This window comes from Oncorhynchus masou, chromosome 4 (genome assembly GCF_036934945.1).
Source record: "Oncorhynchus masou masou isolate Uvic2021 chromosome 4, UVic_Omas_1.1, whole genome shotgun sequence".
In the NCBI taxonomy this organism is placed as follows: domain Eukaryota; kingdom Metazoa; phylum Chordata; class Actinopteri; order Salmoniformes; family Salmonidae; genus Oncorhynchus; species Oncorhynchus masou.
Window position 1 is genome coordinate 11602711 of NC_088215.1, and position 23171 is coordinate 11625881.

The 23171-nt window shown below is 42.8% G+C and overlaps 1 protein-coding gene across 2 annotated transcripts in view; it reads right to left on the reverse strand.

Moving 5' to 3' along the window:
• Positions 1–21561, reverse strand: part of LOC135523917 (ubiquitin carboxyl-terminal hydrolase 43-like) — a 128433-nt gene extending 106872 nt beyond the window's left edge. The window contains exons 1-2 of one of the 2 annotated variants that reach the window (XM_064950947.1): positions 20518–21561; positions 527–679 (exon numbers count right to left, since the gene is read on the reverse strand). In XM_064950947.1, coding sequence (XP_064807019.1) covers positions 527–679; positions 20518–21153 — 789 coding nt within the window. In that variant the 5' untranslated portion in view covers positions 21154–21561. The remainder of the gene's footprint in view (positions 1–526; positions 680–20517) is intronic. The other variant, XM_064950941.1, reaches the window with a different exon arrangement.
• Positions 21562–23171: the final 1610 nt, after the last annotated feature.

Genomic DNA, 23171 nt, shown 5'->3' on the forward strand with positions numbered 1-23171 from the left:
CGTCCCAATGGCCCCACCCTACACTATGCACGTGTGTGTGTACGTGTCCCGCTCTAAAGTAAGTTGGTCGATGAGCAAGGCAAGACGTGTGTGCTCATGAGTGGGACACAGGTGATATGATGACTCAAGCCTCTGCAACTCTTCCACCTGAATAAGGAGCTATTATCGGCCTCTGCAACTGTACCTCTGCTCTCACACAGCTGAGACTGACGACGCTGCTACTGTAGAATGCCGAGAGCTCTTTTGCATTTCGGATTGCATCCACAGTTGGATAACATAGTACTACCATCAACCAAAACCCTTACCTCAGCTAAGTTGTTGGCTAAAGTATATCTATAATGTGTCATGAGTCAGGACTGATCGATCACAATAGTGATCATTATTTTTCAAGATGTTTCAGTTTGGTGACAGGTGTTCTTATGTTGAGATGTCAACACAAGACAATGTCTATGATACCTGAATGTCTTTGGGTCTCATGACAGATGAACACATCTAAACTTTGTGACAGTGTTTGGTCTGCTCCTACCTTTCCGTTGGCTTTGGTCTTGCTGCTGCTGTGGTTGTTGTTGGTGGTGGGGTTGGCATCCTCATGGACCCGGTCCAGGAGCCAGAGCAGGAACTCCAGGGCATCGTGCTGAGAGTTCCCTCTGAACTGAGAGCCGTACTTGGACACAATACTCTGGGGACAGACAGGGAGGAGGAAATCAGATGAGGACATTACAAAAGACATAAAACGACTTTCCAACAAACTACAGTAGAAGCTCAAAGATATTAACCTACAAGCTGACCGGTCAACCAAACAGGGAATATCGAACACGGTCAAAAAATTATGTAGGCTATGTAGTCTGTTGGCTAAATACTCTGAGGAAAGACTGAGAGGAAGAGATTAGATACGGACAAGAAAATAAATATCAGTTAGGTTTCCAGCAAAGTCCTTTAAATCTTCCGACAAAATACATGAGCTGAGAGTTTCAAAGAAACTACTGTTCACAGAGTATTTATTTTTAGGAAACGTTGTCTGGTGGTAAGTAAACAGCGTCTTTCGACAGTGTATTCAATCAGCTCCCCTTAGGCTCGGGAGTAACTGATAACCTGTAAACAGTTACATGTTATTTGATAACAGAAAAATGTCAGGGGTTCTTAAACTTTTTCACACAGGCCCCCCATTACCACAAAATCTATGGGCTAAAAAACCAAGCTAGAAAAACATTAGCTGACATGTTGACCTGGACATTTCTGACATGTTATAAATAGCTCTCTAAGGTCTGCAAAGACTAACATGAACAGAAGAAAACTGATGATGCACTACCCAATTTCTAAATTGCACCTATTACAACTTTCAGGAGTAAGTTGAAAGCCAGACTGAGTTCCTTAAAAATATACTTTTCTAAACATTCTCTAGAGTGATGAGTAAAGCTTCTCCATCTGGCAGTCCGAGGGAGGAATCTGGGTTTGGCAGACGCCAGGAGGACGCTACCTGCCCGAATGTATAGTGCCAAGTGTAAAGTTTGGTGGAGGAGGAATAATGGTCTGGGGCTGTTATTCAATTTTCTCTTGGCCCCTTAGTTCCAGTGAAGGGAAATCTTAACGCTACAGCATACAATGACATTCTAAACGATTATGTGCTTCCAACTTTGCGGCAACAGTTTGAACAGGTGCAGTGATCTGTGAGCTGCTTTGACAGCTGGTTCTTAAAGCTAGTGAGGGAGATGGGAATCTCCAGCTTCAGTGATTTTGGCAGTTCGTTCCAGTCAGTGGCAGCAGAGAACTGGAAGGAAAGGCGACCAAAGGAGGAATTGGCTTTGGGGGCGACCAGTGAGATATACCTGCTGGAGCGTGTGCTACGAGTGGGTGCTGCTATGGTGACCAGCGAGCTAAGATAGGGCGGGGCTTTACCTAGCAGAGACTTGTAGATAACCTGTAGCCAGTGGGTTTGGCGATGAGTATGAAGCGAGGGCCAGCCAACGAGAGCGTACAGGTCGCAGTAGTGGGTAGTATATGTGGCTTTGGTGACAAAATGGATGGCACTGTGATAGGCTACATACAGTTTGCTGAGTAGAGTGTTGGAGGCAATTTTATAGATGACATCGCCAAAGTCAAGGATCGGTAGGATGGTCAGTTTTACGAGGGTATGTTTGGCAGCATGAGTGAAGGAAGCTTTGTTGCGAAATAGGAAGCCGATTCTAGATTTCATTTTTGATTGGAGGTGCTTAATGTGAGTCTGGAAGGAGAGTTTACAGTCTAGCCAGACACCTAGGTATTTGTAGTTATCCACGTATTCTAAGTCAGAGCCGTCCAGAGTAGTGATGCTGGATGGGCGGGCAGGTGCGGGCAATGATCGGTTGAATAGCATGCATTTAGTTTTATTTGCGTTTAAGAGCAGTTGGAGGCCACGGAAGGAGAGTTGTATGGCATTGAAGCTCGTCTGGAGGTTAGTTAACACAGTGTCCAAAGAAAGGCCAGAAGTATACAGAATGGTGTCATCTGCATAGAGGTGGATTAGAGAATCACCAGCAGCAAGAGTTCTTATGGGTAAAGTAATCCAAAAGTAACAGAAAGTAATCAGATTACGCTACCGAGTTTGGGCAATCCAAAAGTTACGTTACTGATTACAATTTTAGATTAGTAACTAGTAACTGTGATATTTAGAAAGTAATCTACCCAACCCTGGCTCTCCTTGAGACAGTGACAGGCGTAGCTTATAACAACACCATCATGACATTCAGGTGGCTACTTTCCATTCCCACCAGCCATTTCTCTCTCTCCCTCTCTCCTTCTCTCTTCTCCCCCCATCCTCTCTCTCCATTCTTCCCTCCACCCTCTGAGTAACAAAGCCCGATCCCAGACGCTCCTCCACGCTTCATAAAAAATTGCTGCATCACACCACCAGTGTTCTAAATATAAACATGGGACAGGATGTGAGGCCCCCTACCTCCCTACTACCTGAGATGGACCACTAATGACCTTAATCATTATGAAGGGGGCCCTCCGAGGGAGTAGGCATGTTGACTGTGTCTGTATCTGAGATGGCATCCTATTCCCTATGTAGTGCACTACTTTTGACAAGGGTTCTGGTCAAAAGTAGTGCACTATATAGGGAATAGCGTGGAATTTTGGACACAAGCCTTTTCACTAATCCCCGTCACTGAGAGAGTGACTAGGATTAGTGAAAAGGCTTGTGTCCAAAATGCCAAGCTCATTTTGCATTGAAAATGTGGAAAGTTAAAGTTTGTTTCACCTGAGCAAGTCTGACCAGAGTCAGAGACCACTATGTCTACGATGACAAACCAAATGCGTTTGATTGATAATCATTGTCTTGTTCTAATGCCTCTTTTTTATTTCACCTTTATTTAACCAGGTAGGCTAGTTGAGAACAAGTTCTCATTTGCAACTGTGACCTGGCCAAGATAAAGCATAGCAGTTTGACACATACAACAACAGAGTTACACATGGAATGAACAAAACATACAGTCAATAATACAGTAGAACAAAATAAAACAAAAAGTCTATATACAGTGAGTGCAAATAAGGTCAAATAAGGGAGTTAAGACAATAAATAGGCCACGGTGGCGAAGTATTTACAATATGGCAATTAAACACTGGAATGGTAGATGTGCAAAAGATGGATGTGCAAGTAGAGATACTGTGGTGCAAAAGGAGCAAAATAAATAAATACAGTATGGGAATGAGGTAGATAGATGGGCTGTATACAGATGGGCTATGTACAGGTGCAGTGATCTGTGAGCTGCTTTGACAGCTGGTTCTTAAAGCTAGTGAGGGAGATGGGAATCTCCAGCTTCAGTGATTTTGGCAGTTCGTTCCAGTCAGTGGCAGCAGAGAACTGGAAGGAAAGGCGACCAAAGGAGGAATTGGCTTTGGGGGCGACCAGTGAGATATACCTGCTGGAGCGTGTGCTACGAGTGGGTGCTGCTATGGTGACCAGCGAGCTAAGATAGGGCGGGGCTTTACCTAGCAGAGACTTGTAGATAACCTGTAGTCAGTGGGTTTGGCGACAAGTATGAAGCGAGGGCCAGCCAACGAGAGCGTACAGGTCGCAGTAGTGGATAGTATTTGTGGCTTTGGTGACAAAATGGATGGCACTGTGGTAGGCTACATCCAGTTTGCTGAGTAGAGTGTTGGAGGCAATTTTATAGATGACATCGCCGAAGTCAAGGATCGGTAGGATGGTCAGTTTTACGAGGGTATGTTTGGCAGCATGAGTGAAGGAAGCTTTGTTGCGAAATAGGAAGCCGATTCTAGATTTCATTTTTGATTGGAGGTGCTTAATGTGAGTCTGGAAGGAGAGTTTACAGTCTAGCCAGACACCTAGGTATTTGTAGTTATCCACGTATTCTAAGTCAGAGCCGTCCAGAGTAGTGATGCTGGATGGGCGGGCAGGTGCGGGCAATGATCGGTTGAACAGCATGCATTTAGTTTTATTTGCGTTTAAGAGAAGTTGGAGGCCACGGAAGGAGAGTTGTATGGCATTGAAGCTCGTCTGGAGGTTAGTTGAGAGTGCCTATCAAAGGACAGTGCAGTTATGTTATGTTGCTACCCCAGAAAGGGTAAAAGGGAAAGGGGGAAACAGAAACGGAGGTGGCGGAGAGAGTGGTGGGGACAGCAACCGATGTGTCCAAGGTTACCGTGGGCCCGCTGTGTCTGGGAAGCAGAAACCCGATGACATCACAGAGCTGTGATGGCTTCATTAGGACAGGGGGTTGAGAGAAGGAGGGCTTGGAGAGAGGGGTTATGTTCTGCTGTGTGCACACATTTTGTTGCGTTGACGTCCAGAGGTGATCCTGCTACTATGGCATGTTAATGGGTCTGCACAGCAGCACTGTTGCTAGGAAAGTAAGGACCCCATCCCATCCTTCAAAAACAGATTGAACTTCTTGTTCAAAGGAATTCCCCTTGATATCTGCATAGACATATCAACATAGTCTTTACTTTTCACACCCACCCTATGCCTGAGAGGAGATAGAGGCGTAATCCCACCAATGTAGTACGAATAACATTCTCCAACATGTTGAGGCCTGTTTCAGTAAGCCTGTATCAGCCTCCATTTATCACCATCATCATAACCAACCAAATCACAGACAGACAGCTCAGATACCTGACACTAACATTTAATGACTGGCCATGAAGGTGCCAAAACAAACATGATATACTGTGTTTCTGTCCCCACGGGGAGCATGGGAATAATAATCCAGGCTATTTGGTAATCATTGAAGGGATTTGAGAGAGCCTGGATGTAAAATGTGTTGGTTGGGACATTTTGAATCGGATTACTATGTCAAGAAGTAGAAATGTCAAATGTGTTTTACACATAGTTTGTTGGATTGAATGATTTATGACTTTGTGTGTGTGTGTGTGTGTGTGTGTGTGTGTGTGTCACTGTGTTACAGCTGAAGGTGCCAGACCATATTTGCTCCCCTCTTTAAAAGCTGTTTGTACTCCTCAGCTGTCTTTAGGGCACTGCTGGTCTCCAGGGTGAAGATGCATCTTATTCCATAACCACTGTAAACATAGGCAGACTACACGGTCCTACAGTGCACTCTCCTGCCGCCATGTCATGATGCCTTGCAAGTTACTTTTTACTAGAGAGGTGAGGCAAACATTTGCTGGAAGGTGAGACTAGAGACAGATAGAGAGATAGAAACGATTGCAAACATTCAAAATACAGTTGAGGGTGACCTAACCTAGCCTCTTAAATAAACACAGGTACACCATTAACCTGCACAGTCTCCAGGGGCAGTTGACAAAGTCGCCCTCTCTCACCCTCTCACATCTAAGAAGAGGTTGAGACCCCCACACTCAGGCAATAACATCACACCACACATACACTCACCAAGCCTGCCCTGGCATCCAAGACAGTGAGCTGGAGAGTGTTTGACTTTCCCCTCTTTAGCGTTGGTCTCACAAGTACCCCACATCACCTTCAATGTAAACAGCCAGGTATAAGGAGAGCTCCATCGGGACTAGGAATGTGCCATACATTAACAAAATGACTCCTCTCCTTCAAAAACACATCTACAGGGTCACCCCAACTCACCTCACCCCAACCTGGCCTGTCAAATGGACCTTGTTAGATTCCACAAAGACACTCTGGGAGGGAGAACCATGAGGAATTATGACATTACATAAGCTTTAGAGGTTGTGATGTTGACCCACACAAGCAAGAGCTTGGGCACACACACACACACACACAAGAGTAGATGTTGCTGCATAGTGGGAATGAGGCTGGACGGTATCCATCAACATCCTTTCTGGCACCTCCATTCCTTTTACATTTTTCTACAGCAGCCTTGTGTTGCTGGTTGGCGATCCTCTCCTCCGCTGACCAGGCAGACACTGACGTGTCATCACTTAATTCCTCTCCTTCCATTCCCTCCACTCAATAAAGCCTCCCCCTTCTGCTCCCTTTTTTTCCCCCCATACTCTACCTCCCTCATTCCCTCTCCCATTTTCACCATTCTTTCCACTCATCAATCTCAGCTGAGCTCCAGACGACACAGCCTCCCCCCGTTTCTCCCCTGGAGAGAAACACAAACCTTGGCCCACCGCAGTCCCGGCCACCAAGCAAATGCTCTTGCCTGTCTCCTGGCTCCCCACGCTAGACGCCCCCGTCTGAGTATTTTTAAGCCTAAAACTCTTTGATCCTGATTAATCTGAGTTATACTGTATCTGAAATCACCCCCAAAAATATATATGATTGCAGAGGACGTACTAGTTTGGATGCTAGACTTCATGTATTCACCTCCAAAATAATGAAAACCACTATTTATTATGGCAAGACAACATAAGATTTTGGATGCAAGGCTCTCCAAGATTTCATTTCCTCAATATTCTCGGTAACATAACATGAAATTCTCCTCCAGATATGCTGCCAGTGTGTCGAGAGAGTAAAGCCCAAAGCCTTTGCCTTGTCTCCGCGACGACGACCCTAATGTGGGATTTACTACCATCAGGAATAGAGAAGGAAACAAAGGATGAATTGCGATTGGTCATAATCATCTTTGAGTGGTTTACAGCCTGGGAAAGGCTCTCTGTTAACACTACTGTAATGGAGAAGTTTAAACTCCTATAGTTGCATCCCAAATGGTACCGTACTTCCTATAAAGTGCACTACTTTTGAGCAGGGTCCATAGGGCACTGGTATATAAAAAAGTGCACTTTGTAGGTAATAGGGTGCCATTTGGGACGCACACTCTACAACTTACAGTGGAGGCAGTAAATGTGCAATTGTTTGGGAAGAACGAGGGTCTGAGCTGTTACTGTATCCTAATGGCACAATCACTAGTACATATTTGGGGTGGCCAAACAGCAGCCCTACCACATACTTTACAATAAAGCTAAACAATGGAGTAAAATAACCTCATCATTTGGGATATGGTAGGGTAAGACAGTTGTACTAAGCTCATGAGGCATTTGTGTTGTATTCTTCAAGAATCAATGGGTGTTCTGTATATCATTAATTAAAATGACCACTGAACAGCTGTAAATATTGCAGATTGCTCCTTTAACGGTTTCTGTGCCATTCTCTTCACTATGATAAAGTGGGGAGTAATGTCGTTCCAGCCACCTTCTACGTGATTGGGTGGTCTTACAGCCTAGCGTAGTTGAAATTGAACCTAGACCATTAATCATGGTGTTGAATACAAATTGCAGTACTTACATTGCCATATCACAGACATATTTCTCACTGTGTTTTTCATGATATTGTTTTGTCAGAGCTTTTCAGGTAAAATTAAGTAGTAATGCCATGACAATTTCTGAGTAGAGAGAGAGAGAGACTGTGTGTGTGAGTACCGTAGCTCTTGAAAGAAAGCAGAGAGAGGAAAACACAAACACTGCATCTCTACCTGTGCTCCAAAACAACCAACATGACACCCACTCACACCCACCACCGCCTACACAGGAGTCATGGAGGAACATGATACAACCACCACCTCCAGACTCAGCAAGGATAGTGAGGGAAGGGAAAAGCTCGCAGAGCCAATTTTTATCCTCACACAGTCACTGTTGAACTTGTTCACCAGGCCAATGCCTCTGACTAGTGCTCTTTAAAAGCACTCTGACATTGACAAAAACAATTAGCTGTCAAAGAACCACTATGCAGAATCCTTCCTCATCACAAACTAGTACCATTCATACAGGGGACAGGAGTAAATGGATGGGTGGGTGTTCTCCTGTCTTTCACCAACACTTTTCTTGTTGGTTTTGGAGCTCACTGCTGCACTCTCCATACGCACCAGTGGAGCTTGCTCAGTAGGGGGTCTCCACCTTTCCCAGGCTAAATGCACTGGGCTGCACTGCTACAGCAGTAAACATCCTCATCTCACCCATAGAGGACCAACAGATAGAAATCAGTGTATTGTTCAAGTCAAAGCCATCCATACAACTTTTTTATTTTTTAACCTTTATTTAACCAGGAAAGGCTCATTGAGATTCAAATCTCTTTTTCAAGAGCGCCCTGGCCAAGATAGGCAGCACCAAGTCATTACAAAAAAATTACAGACAGAGATCATGAAAAACTACAAGTAATCTAGTAAAAACCATTGAATTCACAAGAGTATAAAACAGCAAATTAAAAACATTGACAGGTCAGGGAATCAGCCTCAAAATCCTTCATCAGTGATTTAAAAACACCAATTGGGACAAGTTCTTACAGTTTAAAAGTATTTTGTAAGGTGTTCCAAGACGATGGCGCAGAGTACATAAAAGCCCTTTTACCAAATTCAGTTCGGACATCTGGAACAGTTAGCAGGACAAAGTCCTGCGAACGAAGAGAGTACCCACCACATTTCTGAACAATAAAAATGCACAAATAAAAAGGTAGCAAACCCAAAATGGCTTTGTAAATAAAAGTATACCAGTGACTGAGCCTACGAGTGACTAGAGAAGGCCAGCAACCCTGGTGTACAAAGTGCAGTGGTGCGTAAGGGTTTTGTAGTTTAAAATAAATCTCAAAGTGCCATGGTAAAGAGTGTCAATTGATCTCAAAAAATGTTTGTAAGTTGTTGAATATGCAATTTAAAAGAGAGGCCGTCATCAATTAAAATTCCAAGATATTTATATGAGGTTACAACCTCAATCTCCTTGCCATGACAGGTAGTAATAGGTGAAAGGTTCAGAGGTCTATTTCTTGCATTAGAAAACACCATTAGTTTAGTTTTGTCAGTATTGAGGATAAGCTTCAATTGACACAAGGTATGTTGAACAGTATAAAAAGCAGTTTGCATGTTCTGGAAAGCTTTTGTAAGAGACGAGGCACAACAGTAAATAACAGTATCATCAGCATAAAAATGAAGTTGTGCATTTTGGACATTTTTGTCTAAATCATTTATATAAATAGTGAATGAGAGAGGACCAAGTACAGAGCCTTGGGGCACACCATTCAAGACAGACAATTTAACAGACATATGCACCTCAAATCAACTGCAGTGAGAGAAGGGAATGAATGAGGGAATACCTATACCCGAGGGCAATTGATTATTCAATAGATCTGAGTACTAATTTCAAGAGACTGCACACAAAACTTAACATATAAACTTCAAAATGTATCTCACTTGGCCCTACCTGTTCTGAAGCTTATGAAATCCTTCACCTCAATGTCCTCTATCTTTGCATCGCAGTTCGATTTCCACAAATTACTGCTGGAAGCATAATTAGCTTAAAGCCTATTAGCCGAACCAAATCAAAATGTCCTAATACAGAATTCTGGTACCATCTATATTTGCAGCATAGGTCCAAAGGTTCCAGCAAATGAGAGTGAGCAATGTCATTCATCCAGGCCCTGGGGTATTAGCTTTGGGCCCTGTGCCCCTGGAGGACCAACCACAGGTGTCCCTGTGGGGCCAGACCATAGACATACAGTTGAAGTCGGAAGTTTACATACACGTATGTTGGAGTCATTAAAACTCGTTTTGCAACCACTCCATCAATTTCATGTTAACAAACTATAGTTTTGGCAAGTCAGTCAGGACATCTACACTAAGTTGACTGTGACTTTAAACAGCTTGGAAAATTCCAGAATATTATGTCATGGCTTTAGAAGCATCGGATAGGCTAATTGACATCATTTGAGTCAATTGAAGACATACCTATGGATGTATTTCAAGGCCTACCATCAAACTCAGTGCCTCTTACTTGACATCATGGGAAAATCAAAAGAAATCAGCCAAGACCACATCATTTTCTTTGTTATTGATCTCCACAAGTCCAATTTCCAAATGCCTGAAGGTACCACGTTCATCTGTACAAACAATGTACAGAAGTATAAACACCATGGGACCACACAGCCGTCATACCGCTCAGGAAGGAGATGCGTTCTGTCTCCTAGAGATGAACATACATAAGTGCAAATCAATTCCAGAACAACAGCAAAGGACCTTGTGAAGATGCTGGAGGAAACAGGTACAAAAGTATCTATATCCACAGTAAAACAAGTCCTATTTTGACATAACCTGAAAGGCCGCTCAGCAAGGAAGAAGCCACTGCTCCAAAACCGCCATAAAAAAGCCAGACTACGGTTTGCAACTGCACATGGGGACAAAGATCATACTTTTTGGAGAAATGTCCTCTGGTCTGATGAAACAAAAATAGAACTGTTTGGCCATAATGACCATCGTTATGTTTGGAGGAAAAAGGGGGAGGCTTGCAAGCCGAACAACACCATTCCAACCGTGAAGCACGGATGTGGCAGCATCATGTTGTGGGGGTGGTTTGCTGCAGGAGGAACTGGTGCACTTCACAAAATAAATGGCATCACGAGTAGAGGTCGACCGATTAATCGGAATGGCTGATTAATTGGGGCCGATTTCAAGTTTTCATAACAGTCGGTAATCTGCATTTTTGGACACCGATTATGGCCGGTTACATTGCACTCCACGAGGAGACTGCGTGGCAGGCTGACGACCTGCTATGCGAGTGCAGCAAGGAGCCAAGGTAAGGTGCTAGCTAGCATTAAACGTATCTTATAAAAAACAATCAATCTTAACATAATCACCAGTTAACTACACATGGTTGAGGATATTACTAGTTAATATAGCTTGCCCTGCGTTGCATATAATCGATGCGGTGCCTGTTAATTTATCAATGAAATCACAGCCTACTTCGCGAAAAAAGTGATTTAACAAGAGCATTCACGAAAAAAGCACTGTTGTAAGTGTTTTCCTCTGGTGAAGGAGAAGCGGACCAAAATGCAGCGTGGTGGTTATTCATGTTCTTTAATAAAGGAACTCCGACATGAAATAACAAAACAATAAATGTGCGAAAACCTAAACAGTCCTATCTGACGGGAGACTGGCTCCTTGCAGACTGGCAGCTCCTTGCAGACTGGCGGCTCCTTGTAGACTGGCAGCTCTGGCTGCTCCATGCAGACTGGCAGCTCTGGCTGCTCCTTGCAGACTGGCAGCTCTGGCAGCTCTGGCTGCTCCATGCAGACTGGCAGCTCTGGAGCCGGCTTCATTGCATTTGGCTCGACGCTCAATCTAGCCCGGCCGATACGCGGAGCTGGAATATACCGCACCGGGCTATGCACCCGCACTGGGGAGACCGTGCGCACCACAGCATAACACGGTGCCTGCCAGGTCTCTCTAGCCCCCCGGTAACCACAGGAAGTTGACGCAGGTCTCCTACCTGGCGTCGCCATACTTCCTGTGAGACCCCCCCAATACATTTTTGGGGCTGACTCTCGGGCTTCCATCCGCGTCGCCGTGCTGCCTCTTCATACCAGCGCCTCTCGGCTTTCGTCGCCTCCAGTTCTTCCTTGGCGCGGCGATATTCTCCAGGCTGAACCCAGGGTCCTTTACAGTCCAATTCGTCCTCTCATGTCCATTCCTTCTCCTGCTGCTGCTTTTGCTGCAGCTGCTGTTTACCACGCCGCTTGGTCCTGTTGTGGTGGGTGATTCTGTAAGGGTTTTCCTCTGGTGAAGGAGAAGCGGACCAAAATGCAGCGTGGTGGTTATTCATGTTCTTTAATAAAGAAACTCGACATGAAATAACTAACAAAACAATAAATGTGCGAAAACCTCAACAGTCCTATCTGGTGCAAACACAGAGACAGGAACAATCACACACAAATACACAGTGAAACCCAGGCTACCTAAATATGGTTCCCAATCAGAGACAATGACTAACACCTGCCTCTGATTGAGAACCATATCAGGCCAGACATAGAAATAGACAAACAAGACATCCAACATAGAATGCCCACTCAGATAACACCCTGACCAACCAAAACATAGAAACATACAAAGCAAACTATGGTCAGGGTGTGACAACTGTCGTTGTCACATTCTGACCATAGTTCTGTTAGTTTATTCTTTGTTTTAGTATGGTCAGGGTGTGAGTTGGGGTAGGCAGTCTATGCTTGTTTTTCTATGTGGGTTTTTGTGTTCGGCCTAGTATGGTTCTCAATCAGAGGCAGGTGTCGTTAGTTGTCTCTGATTGAGAATCAAACTTAGGTAGCCTGGGTTTCACTTTTGGTTTGTGGGTGTTTGTTTCCGTGTGAGTGTTTGGGCCACATGGTACAGTTTCGGTTTTGTATATTTCACAGCACTTTCCTGCGTTTGCTAGCAGCTCTTTGCAATGCTTCAAGCATTGCGCTGTTTATGACTTCAAGCCTATCAACTCCCGAGATTAGGCTGGCAATACAAAAGTACCTATTTGAACATCCAATAGTTAAAGGTGAAATATGAAATACAAATGGTATAGAGAGAAATAGTCCTATAATAACTACATCCTAAAACTTCTTACCTGGGAATATTGAAGACTCATGTTAAAAGGAACCACCAGCTTTCATATGTTCTCATGTTCTGAGCAAGGAAATTAAACGTTAGCTTTTTTACATGGAACATATTGCACTTTTACTTTCTTCTCCAACACTTTGTTTGCATTATTTAAACCAAATTGAACATGTTTCATTATTTATTTGAGACTAAATTGATTTTATTGATGTATTATACTAAGTTAAAATAAAAGTGTTCATTGTTCATTCAGTATTGTTGTAATTGTCATTAATACAAATATATATATAAAAATCGTCTGATTGATCGGCATCGGCTTTATTTGGTCCTCCAATAATCGGTATCGGCTTTGAAAAATCATATTCGGTCGACCTCTAATCACGAGGAAGGAAAATCATGTGGATATATTGAAGCAACATCACAAGACATCAGTCAGGAAGTTAAAGTTTGGTCGCAAATGGGTCTTCCAAATGGACAATGGCCCCAAGCATACTTCCAAAGTTGTGGCAAAACGGCTTAAGGACAACAAAGTCAAGGTATTAGAGTGGCATCAAAAAGCCCTGACCTCAATCCCATAGACAATTTGTGGGCAGAAACTACAAAAGCGTGTGCGAGCAAGGAGGCCTACAAACCTGACTCAGTTACACCAGCTCTGTCAGGAGGAATGGGACAAAATTCACCCAACTTATTGTGGGAAGCTTGTGGAAGGCTACCCGAACCGTTTGACCCATGTTAAACAATTTAAAGGAAATGCTACCAAATACTAATTGAGTGTATGTAAACTTCTGACCCACTGGGAATGTGATGAAAGACATTATTCTGACATTTCACATTCTTAAAATAAAGTGGTGATCCTAACTGACCGAAAACAAATTTTTACTAGGATTAAATGTCAGGAATTGTGAAAAACTGAGTTTAAATGTATTTGGCTAAGGTGTATGCAAACTTCCGACTTCAACTGTAAATATTCATACATCATCAGGCCAGACAGACACCTGCGCAGACTCAGCCGTCTGGTATCCTGGCAGTCCCTGACCAGTGTTGACTTGGTCTGGCTCACTCACATCAGCATTCGGGAAAACTCAGTGCACCACCCCTACATGTGAAGTACCGCTCCCTTCCTCCCAGTAAGGACATCCAGGGAATGCAGACAAGCCACCTCACCTGGGTTTGTTGCAGGTGGGAGCCACAGGGCACACACACAGCATGCTTATTAGTTAGAAAATGTGCCCTGATGTGTGGTCAATGGTCATTAGTCAATAGGCATTGACACATGGTTTGGACCATGTTTGTGTGGGGGGAAAAGAAAAAGAGAACCCGAATTTCGACATTAATCCAAACATATGGGAGTTTTGACACTGCCTGTATTGCTAGTACATGTCTCACCTGTTTTGACCGTTGCCACAGGGTCCTCCCCTGAAATGCTACCTGTCTGCTTACACAGAAATAGGACGTGAGAACTGTTGAGTCGGTTCTGACTAGAGGGAGTACAGATACGACCAGAAATGCCTTTTTCGTAGCAGGTTAAGAGAATTTACGCAGCAGGTTAATTAAGATAATTAACGTGGCAGGTTAGGAGACTTACTGTAGGTTATGGTTAGGAAACGGTTTCGGCGTAGGGTTAGTTAAAATGCCTCCGATCTTAGCTGTACTCACTCCAGTCACAACCCAGGACGCACACCACGTCATTTCAGTGTGGAAATGTGGGTAAAATTTGGTTGAGAGGTTGATCAATAAGATTTCAACTTTTATTCACTCATTCATAAAAACAGCCAGAAGTTTGTTGAATTCCCAATGTGTTATCACTATGCTTTCAGCCATCTAAAAGCACAACCAAATTCCATTGGGAAAACAAAGTTATTTTTGGTTTAGTTGTCATTTAAATGTGTTATTGCTGCTGCTTTCAAGCATTTAAAAGCACAACAAAGTTCAAATGGGAATACCATGTCAGATATTTTGGATTTATACAACATCTTAATGTGTTATTACTGTGCTTCATCTAAAACCACAAACCATTTTTTTTTTTCCCCACCTTTATTTAACCAGGTAGGCTAGTTGAGAACAAGTTCTCATTTGCAACTGCGACCTGGCCAAGATAAAGCGTAGCAATTCGGCACATACAACAACACAGTTACACATGGAATAAACAAAACATACAGTCAATAATACAGTAAAACAAAAGAAAACAAAAAGTCTATATACAGTGAGTGCAAATGAGGTAAGTTAAGGAAATAAATAGGCCATGGTGGCGAAGTAATTACAATATAGCAATTAAACACTGGAATGGCAGATCGGCAGAAGATGAATGTGCAGGTAGAGATACTGGGGTGCAAAGGAGCAAAATAAATACCAGTATGGGGATGAGGTAGGTAATTAGATGGGCTGTTTACAGAAAAGCTATGTACAGGTGCAGTGATCTGTAAACTGCTCTGACAGCTGGTGCTTAAAGCTAGTGAGGGAGATGTGAGTCTCCAGCTTCAGAGATTTTTGCAATTTGTTCCAGTCATGGGCAGCAGAAAACTGGAAGAAAAGACGACCAAAGGAGGAATTGGCTTTGGGGGTGACCAGTGAGATATACCTGCTGGAGAGCGTGCTACGAGTGGGTGCTGCTAAGGTGACCAGTGAGCTGAGATAAGGCGGGGCTTTACCTAGCAGAGACTTATAGATAACCTGTAGCCAGTGGGTTTGGCGATGAGTATGAAGCGAGGGGCAACCAACGTGAGCGTACAGGTCGCAATGGTGGGTAGTGTATGGGGATTTGGTGACAAAACGGATGGCACTGTGATAGACTGCATCCAGTTTGTTGAGTAGTGTTGGAGGCTATTTTATAGATGACATCACCGAAGTCGAGGATCGGGGATGGTCAGTTTTACGAGGGTATGTTTGGCAGCATGAATGAAGGATGCTTTGTTGCGATATAACCAGACACCCAGGTATTTGTACTAGCCTACCTGGTTAAATAAAGGTGGGGAAAAAATAAATAAAATTTAAAAAATTGGTTTGTGGTTTTAGATGAAGCACAGTAATAACACATTAAGTTGTTGTATAAATCCAAAATATCTGACATGGTATTCCCATTTGAACTTTGTTGTGCTTTTAAATGCTTGAAAGCAGCAGCGATAACACATTTAAATGACAACTAAACCAAAAATAACTTTGTTTTCCCAATGGAATTTGGTTGTGCTTTTAGATGGCTGAAAGCATAGTGATAACACATTGGGAATTCAACAAACTTCTGGCTGTTTTTATGAATGAGTGAATAAAAGTTGAAATCTTATTGATCAACCTCTCAAGCATTTAAAAGCACAACAAAGTTCAAATGGGAATACCATGTCAGATATTTTGGATTTATACAACAACTTAATGTGTTATTACTGTGCTTCATCTAAAACCACAAACCAATTTTTTAAATTTTATTTATTTTTTCCCCACCTTTATTTAACCAGGTAGGCTAGTACAAATACCTGGGTGTCTGGTTATATCGCAACAAAGCATCCTTCATTCATGCTGCCAAACATACCCTCGTAAAACTGACCATCCCCGATCCTCGACTTCGGTGATGTCATCTATAAAATAGCCTCCAACACTACTCAACAAACTGGATGCAGTCTATCACAGTGCCATCCGTTTTGTCACCAAATCCCCATACACTACCCACCATTGCGACCTGTACGCTCACGTTGGTTGCCCTCGCTTCATACTCATCGCCAAACCCACTGGCTACAGGTTATCTACAAGTCTCTGCTAGGTAAAGCCCCGCCTTATCTCAGCTCACTGGTCACCTTAGCAGCACCCACTGTAGCACGCTCTCCAGCAGGTATATCTCACTGGTCACCCCCAAAGCCAATTCCTCCTTTGGTCGTCTTTTCTTCCAGTTTTCTGCTGCCCATGACTGGAACAAATTGCAAAAATCTCTGAAGCTGGAGACTCACATCTCCCTCACTAGCTTTAAGCACCAGCTGTCAGAGCAGTTTACAGATCACTGCACCTGTACATAGCTTTTCTGTAAACAGCCCATCTAATTACCTACCTCATCCCCATACTGGTATTTATTTTGCTCCTTTGCACCCCAGTATCTCTACCTGCACATTCATCTTCTGCCGATCTGCCATTCCAGTGTTTAATTGCTATATTGTAATTACTTCGCCACCATGGCCTATTTATTTCCTTAACTTACCTCATTTGCACTCACTGTATATAGACTTTTTGTTTTCTTTTGTTCTACTGTATTATTGACTGTATGTTTTGTTTATTCCATGTGTAACTGTGTTGTTGTATGTGCCGAATTGCTACGCTTTATCTTGGCCAGGTCGCAGTTGCAAATGAGAACTTGTTCTCAACTAGCCTACCTGGTTAAATAAAGGTGGGGGAAAAAAAAAATGGTTTGTGGTTTTAGATGAAGCACAGTAATAACACATTAAGATGTTGTATAAATCCAAAATATCTGACATGGTATTCCCATTTGAACTTTGTTGTGCTTTTAAATGCTTGAAAGCAGCAGCAATAACACATTTAAATGACAACTAAACCAAAAATAACTTTGTTTTCCCAATGGAATTTGGTTGTGCTTTTAGATGGCTGAAAGCATAGTGATAACACATTGGGAATTCAACAAACTTCTGGCTGTTTTTATGAATGAGTGAATAAAAGTTGAAATCTTATTGATCAACCTCTCAACCAAATTTTACCCACATTTCCACAGAGTAGTGATGCTGGACGGGCGAGCAGGTGTGGGCAGCGATCGATTGAAAAGCATGCATTTAGTTTTACTTGCGTTTAAGAGCAGTTGGAGGCCACGGAAGGAGAGTTGTATGGCATTGAAGCTTGTCTGCAGGTTAGTTAACACAGTGTCCAAGGAGGGGCCAGAGTATACAGAATGGTGTCGTCTGCGTAGAGGTGGATCAGAGAATCACCAGCAGCAAGAGCAACATCATTGATGTATACAGAAAAGAGAGTCGGCCCGAGAATTTAACCCTGTGGCAAACCCATAGAGACTGTCAGAGGTCCAGACAACAGGCCCTCCGATTTGACACAATGAACTCTATCATAGAAGTAGTTGGTAAACCAGGCGAGGCAATCATTTGAGAAACCAAGGCTGTCGAATCTGCCAATAAGAATGTGGTGATTGACAGAGTCTAAAGCCTTGGCCAGGTCGATGAATACGGCTGCACAGTAATGTCTCTTATCGATGGCGGTTATGATGTCGTTTAGAACCTTGAGCGTGGCTGAGGTGCACCCATCTGCCAATAAGAATGTGGTGATTGACAGAGTCTAAAGCCTTGGCCAGGTCGATGAATACGGCTGCACAGTAATGTCTCTTATCGATGGCGGTTATGATGTCGTTTAGAACCTTGAGCGTGGCTGAGGTGCACCCATGACCAGCTCTGAAACCAGATTGCATAGCGGAGAAGGTATGGTGGGATTCGAAATGGTCAGTAATCTGTTTGTTAACTTGGCTTTCGAAGACCTTCGAAAGACAGGGTAGGATTGATATAGGTCTGTAGCAGTTTGGGTCTCGAGTGTCACCCCATTTGAAGAGGGGGATGACCGCGGCAGCTTTCCAATCTTTGGGAATCTCAGACGATACGAAAGAGAGGTTGAACAGGCTAGTAATAGGGGTTGCAACCTTTTCGGCAGATAATTTTAGAAAAAGAGGGTCCAGATTGTCTAGCCCGGCTGATTTGTAGGGGGTCTAGATTTTGCAGCTCTTTCAGAACATCGGCTATCTGGATTTGGGTAAAGGAGAAATGGTGGGGGCTTTGGCGGGTTGCTGTGGAGGGTGCCGGGCAGTTGACCGGGGTAGGGGTAGCCATGTGGAAAGCATGGCCAGCCGTAGAGAAATGTTTATTGAAATTCTCAATTATAGTGGATTTATCAGTGGTGACAATGTTTCCTAGCCTCAGAGCAGTGGGCAGCTGGGAGGAGGTGCTCTTATTATCCATGGACTTAACAGTGTCCCAGAACTTTTTTGAGTTAGTACTACAGGATGCAAATTTCTGTTTGAAAAAGCTTGCCTTAGCTTTTCTAACTGCCTGTGTATATTTGTTCCTAACTTCCCTGAAAAGTTGCATATTGGGGGGGCTATTCGTTGCTAATGCAGAACGCCACAGAATGTTTTTGTGCTGGTCAAGGGCAGACAGGTCTGGTGTGAACCAAGGACTATATCTATTCCTAGTTCTAATTCAATTTTTTTTTTATCCAATGACCTGGATTGCAGTTGAGATTACATTAAAAATGGATAGAGCAAGTGATCAATGCTTTTTGATATTCTGCACAGATTATTATAGCACTTGTGAAGATATCCAGAGTCATGTGACCTCTGCATGTTATCGTAAAACATGCACACTTTCTATGATTACATAAGAAGAACATTTCTGTTACAGTAGGCTAACCTCAAAATGGCATCATTGATGTGTGACTCATTGTAAGGTTGAATAAATGTTGTTTCATTTGTAAGAGCCTTGACTTTAGGCTATTTACTGTATAACAAAAGTAATATTGAATTGTGTTTGGATGGAACTATCCAGGCAGAAGATACATCTCCTTCAAATGTTGATATTTGGTTGCGTTGCCAACCACACTATTCAATATCCAGTTTGTCTATAAATTAATAATTGATATCTTGTATTCACGTCTCCATCTCAACCCAAAATGTAAGTTAAAGAATAAGACTAAATCTAATCTAACTTTAAATGCACTTTAAATAAAGTTTGACTTAATCCTATTCTTTAACTTCAATTTTTCGTTGAGATAGAGGTGAATCCAACATATTTATGATTAACTTGAAGATTACATTTGAAATCTACCAAATCTATGTATTATCTATTTTTAGTTGAACCCTGTTGAATTGAAACAATAGCTGTTGATGTCTTTGCAAATGCTATATAGGCCTAAATAGTATCATTGATGATACAGTGTATGACTTATGAAGTATGTTTACATTTCATTTACTTTGTTAAACCTACCCATTGGAATGACTTCGATAGCAACAGCAAATATATTTAGCTATTAGGAGATCTCTCAATAATCATTCCTATGATAAGTAATAGTCAGTGATAGTAGACAGTGACAAATATTAAAGCTAGGCTTGGTTAAAACCCTGAAAGGGAGACCAAATGAATGGCTGTAGATAAATCAACTCTCCAGCTTATTGTATTTTGCTGATTGTGGATATAACATTGAAGATCTGACATTGTTACAAATTCAACATATTTTAGCACATACAAGGTATGCCTATGTTGAAAATTGGTTACAACGATGACATAATCCTGTGGTTGAAATTTCACCCCAAATTCACCATCAAAACAACATTGATGATTTTGTTCAAATCCAATGTATTTCCACGTAGATTCCACGTCACAATACGTTGACAAATTATGTTGAAACAACGTTGATTCAACCAGATTGTGCCCAGTGGAAACCTGTTGAGTCTGACCGTTGATATTGCCGCCCACACATAGGCCTACTGTTATTACTATGACAAACCCTCATGTGAAAGGAACGATGTGTTCTCTTTAGTTAAACATTTATTTTGTTTTTGAATCATTCGCAAATTCCTATCCTTGTAGAATGAAATGCTGTGCTGGAAACTGTAGCCGACTCGGTGGGCACGCGATTGCTCCGAGCTTTGAACATTTGTCATGATCAGAGTCGCACTGAAGCAGTAAATTGGTCTATAGGTGAACAGGAGCGGGTACTGTTATGGAAATGAACCAATTAAGCCTCCAACATGAGTTATGTTTGAAGTGTTTTTACACAAGCGACTCACCTTGAATTCCACGGACAGTTGAGGGGTATACTCAAGGGTCCAAAGCGCCCGCACCAAGGATGCCAACTGTGTGGTCACCTCACCCCTGGCAAGTTGCGCGTCCTCGTTTTTTACAATTCCGTTTACTCTCCCCTGACACAAATCAGACTTATATTGTTCCAAACCAAGGTACTCGGCCAGCAGGTCCGTATTACTGAGGCACTGAACCACCGCATTCATGAAACAAGTGTTTCCATGATTCTTCAACCCAAGGACTCCGGGAGTTTTGTCGCCATAGCACCACGACAGCCTGTCTTTTATAGATCCATGAGAAGACAACGTTGAGGCGCTCTTCTTCACCTTAATCTCCCTCGAGACCTGAAGTTCTTCTTTATTCAAATTCCCTGAGTTGGCACTCAACGTGCACGCGGCGCTGTCTCTGAACCCGCCATCATCATCCTCACCGTCAGGTGGCTCGACGTCGCCGAAGTGTGCCAAAGTTCCCAAAGTTTTCAGTATCCTGCTCATAAAATTCCCAACGGACTTCAACGATTTCCTTCTGAAAAGCTTCCCGGCTTTGTATTTCTTCTCTTTGCGTTTTGTAGATTTGGTTTTCATGGACTGTTTCCTTATCTTATTCTCCTTGTGGTTATCCATGGTGGTTGGTTATTTGCCTGGTAACGTTAACAAGAAGTGAAAAAGAAACAACTACTGAAGCAATAGACTCCTACCTGTCTGCCCTACCCCTCCTCCTCTCGAAACCACTCCGGTCTCTGCTAATAGACAATACCGAGGTTTAGGCACATGACTAAACAATTTCCCTCAGACATTCCGGTAATTCCCGCCAGGTCTCGGCGCGCCCTTGTCATACTGTTTCGCTGGTAAAATGGTGAAGCAGCGGGCACCTGTAACCAGTAACCACTGTGTAGGTGAGTTGTCTTCAACTCCATGGTCCTCGGTCGTAGTGAGGCTCAGTACTTCCTCGTCGTTTACGAGGAACATACAGCTGGCGGTCTTTCTCTCTCCCTCCCTCGCCACTCCGAGCGCTGCTGGAGTGGTTTTCTGTTTGGTGGATAGTGCGCGTTTTTCCGCCCTCCTACAATTTTAGACTATATTAAATCAAATCAATTTGTATTGGTCACATCCAATGTTTAGCGGATGTTATTGGGGGTGTCGCGAAATGCTTGTGCTTCTACTTCTGACAGGGCGGCAATATCTAACAAGTAATATCTATCAATTTAACAACATATACCCAATACACACAAATCTAAGTAAAGGGATGGAATTAAGAATATATAAATATATCGACAAGCCATGTCAGAGCGGCATAGACTAAGATACAGTAGAAAAGTATAGAAGGCAGTATATACATATGAGATGAGTAATGCGAAATATGTAAACACTATTAAAGTGACATTATTAACGTGACTAGTGTTCCATTTATTAAAGTGTTCCACATTGAAGGTGGCGCACGTAGTGACAGGACTCTGTAACTGATGGATATTAGGCTTATAGGCAACTTAAACAAGCTTGCTGACACTCATTTAATAACAGGCTTATAAGCTTCCCTTATAATTAGACGCACGATAAGGACTATTGTGTATAGTTGAATCAAAACTATTGCAAGCGTTCTGTAGGCCTATATTAACAAATACTGAACCTATTTTGTATCAGCAATTCAAGGTCTGCACTGTACAATACCATTTCTTTCCGTTTTTACTATTATCTATATTGGCATGATGCGAGTAGGCTACGGTGCATGGTCCCAACGGAAAAAAAATAATGATATTTTTGAGGTGTGTAGGAGCCCCCTACTGTTTTAGGCAGAGATTGTTCTGCATCCTGGTGATAGGACACTAATAGACTGCACCTGCACTATATCCTATCCTCTGATGGAACGCCTCATCTAATATTGCACTGTTGGAGATTTTACTGCACTGTTAGGAGATATTACTGCACTGTTGGAGATATTACTGCACTGTTGGTGCTAGAAACATAAGCATTTTTTTCTGCACCTGCGATTACGTCTGCAAATCTGTGGACACGACCAATCAACTTTGATTGGATTATTCATCACGACTATCACACAAATGTCCTAAAAAATAATTCTGTCAGGCTGGCATATCCCCCTGCCTCACTGCGATCTGGAGACACACACGTGGAGGAATCAAATGACGGGAAAGACACAGAGAATAAATCGTCTTAATGCTACTTGGTAGCGCATGTTTTGTACCGCAGAGGACATACACTGCTGATATTCTCAATCAGCTTCGGTTTTAATTTCACAGCTCGCCAAGACCATAGATTGGATTTAGTGATCCATATGTGCTGATTTACTCAAGCAGATGTATAATATTCATATTTATCTTGCAATACTTTTATAAGCTCACGTATTATTGCAGTGCAATCGGAAACCTTGTATTTCTGAGGAGTCTGCACTCTGCAGCACCCGCTTCCAAACTTCTGCAATGAGTCAGAAACTCAAACGCTTCCATATAGGGCTGTACATTACTCTGATCTTCTAGCATGGCCTCCTGAGTATTCAGTGTGTGTGCGTGCGTGCATGGGCAGTTGGATGGGATGCCCTATTTTACAGAGCTTGGGGTGTAGGTTATGTTTTGCTGACTTTGTCCGTCCATAGCGTACTGCAGGTTTGCTCTCTCTTTTTGTGGGTA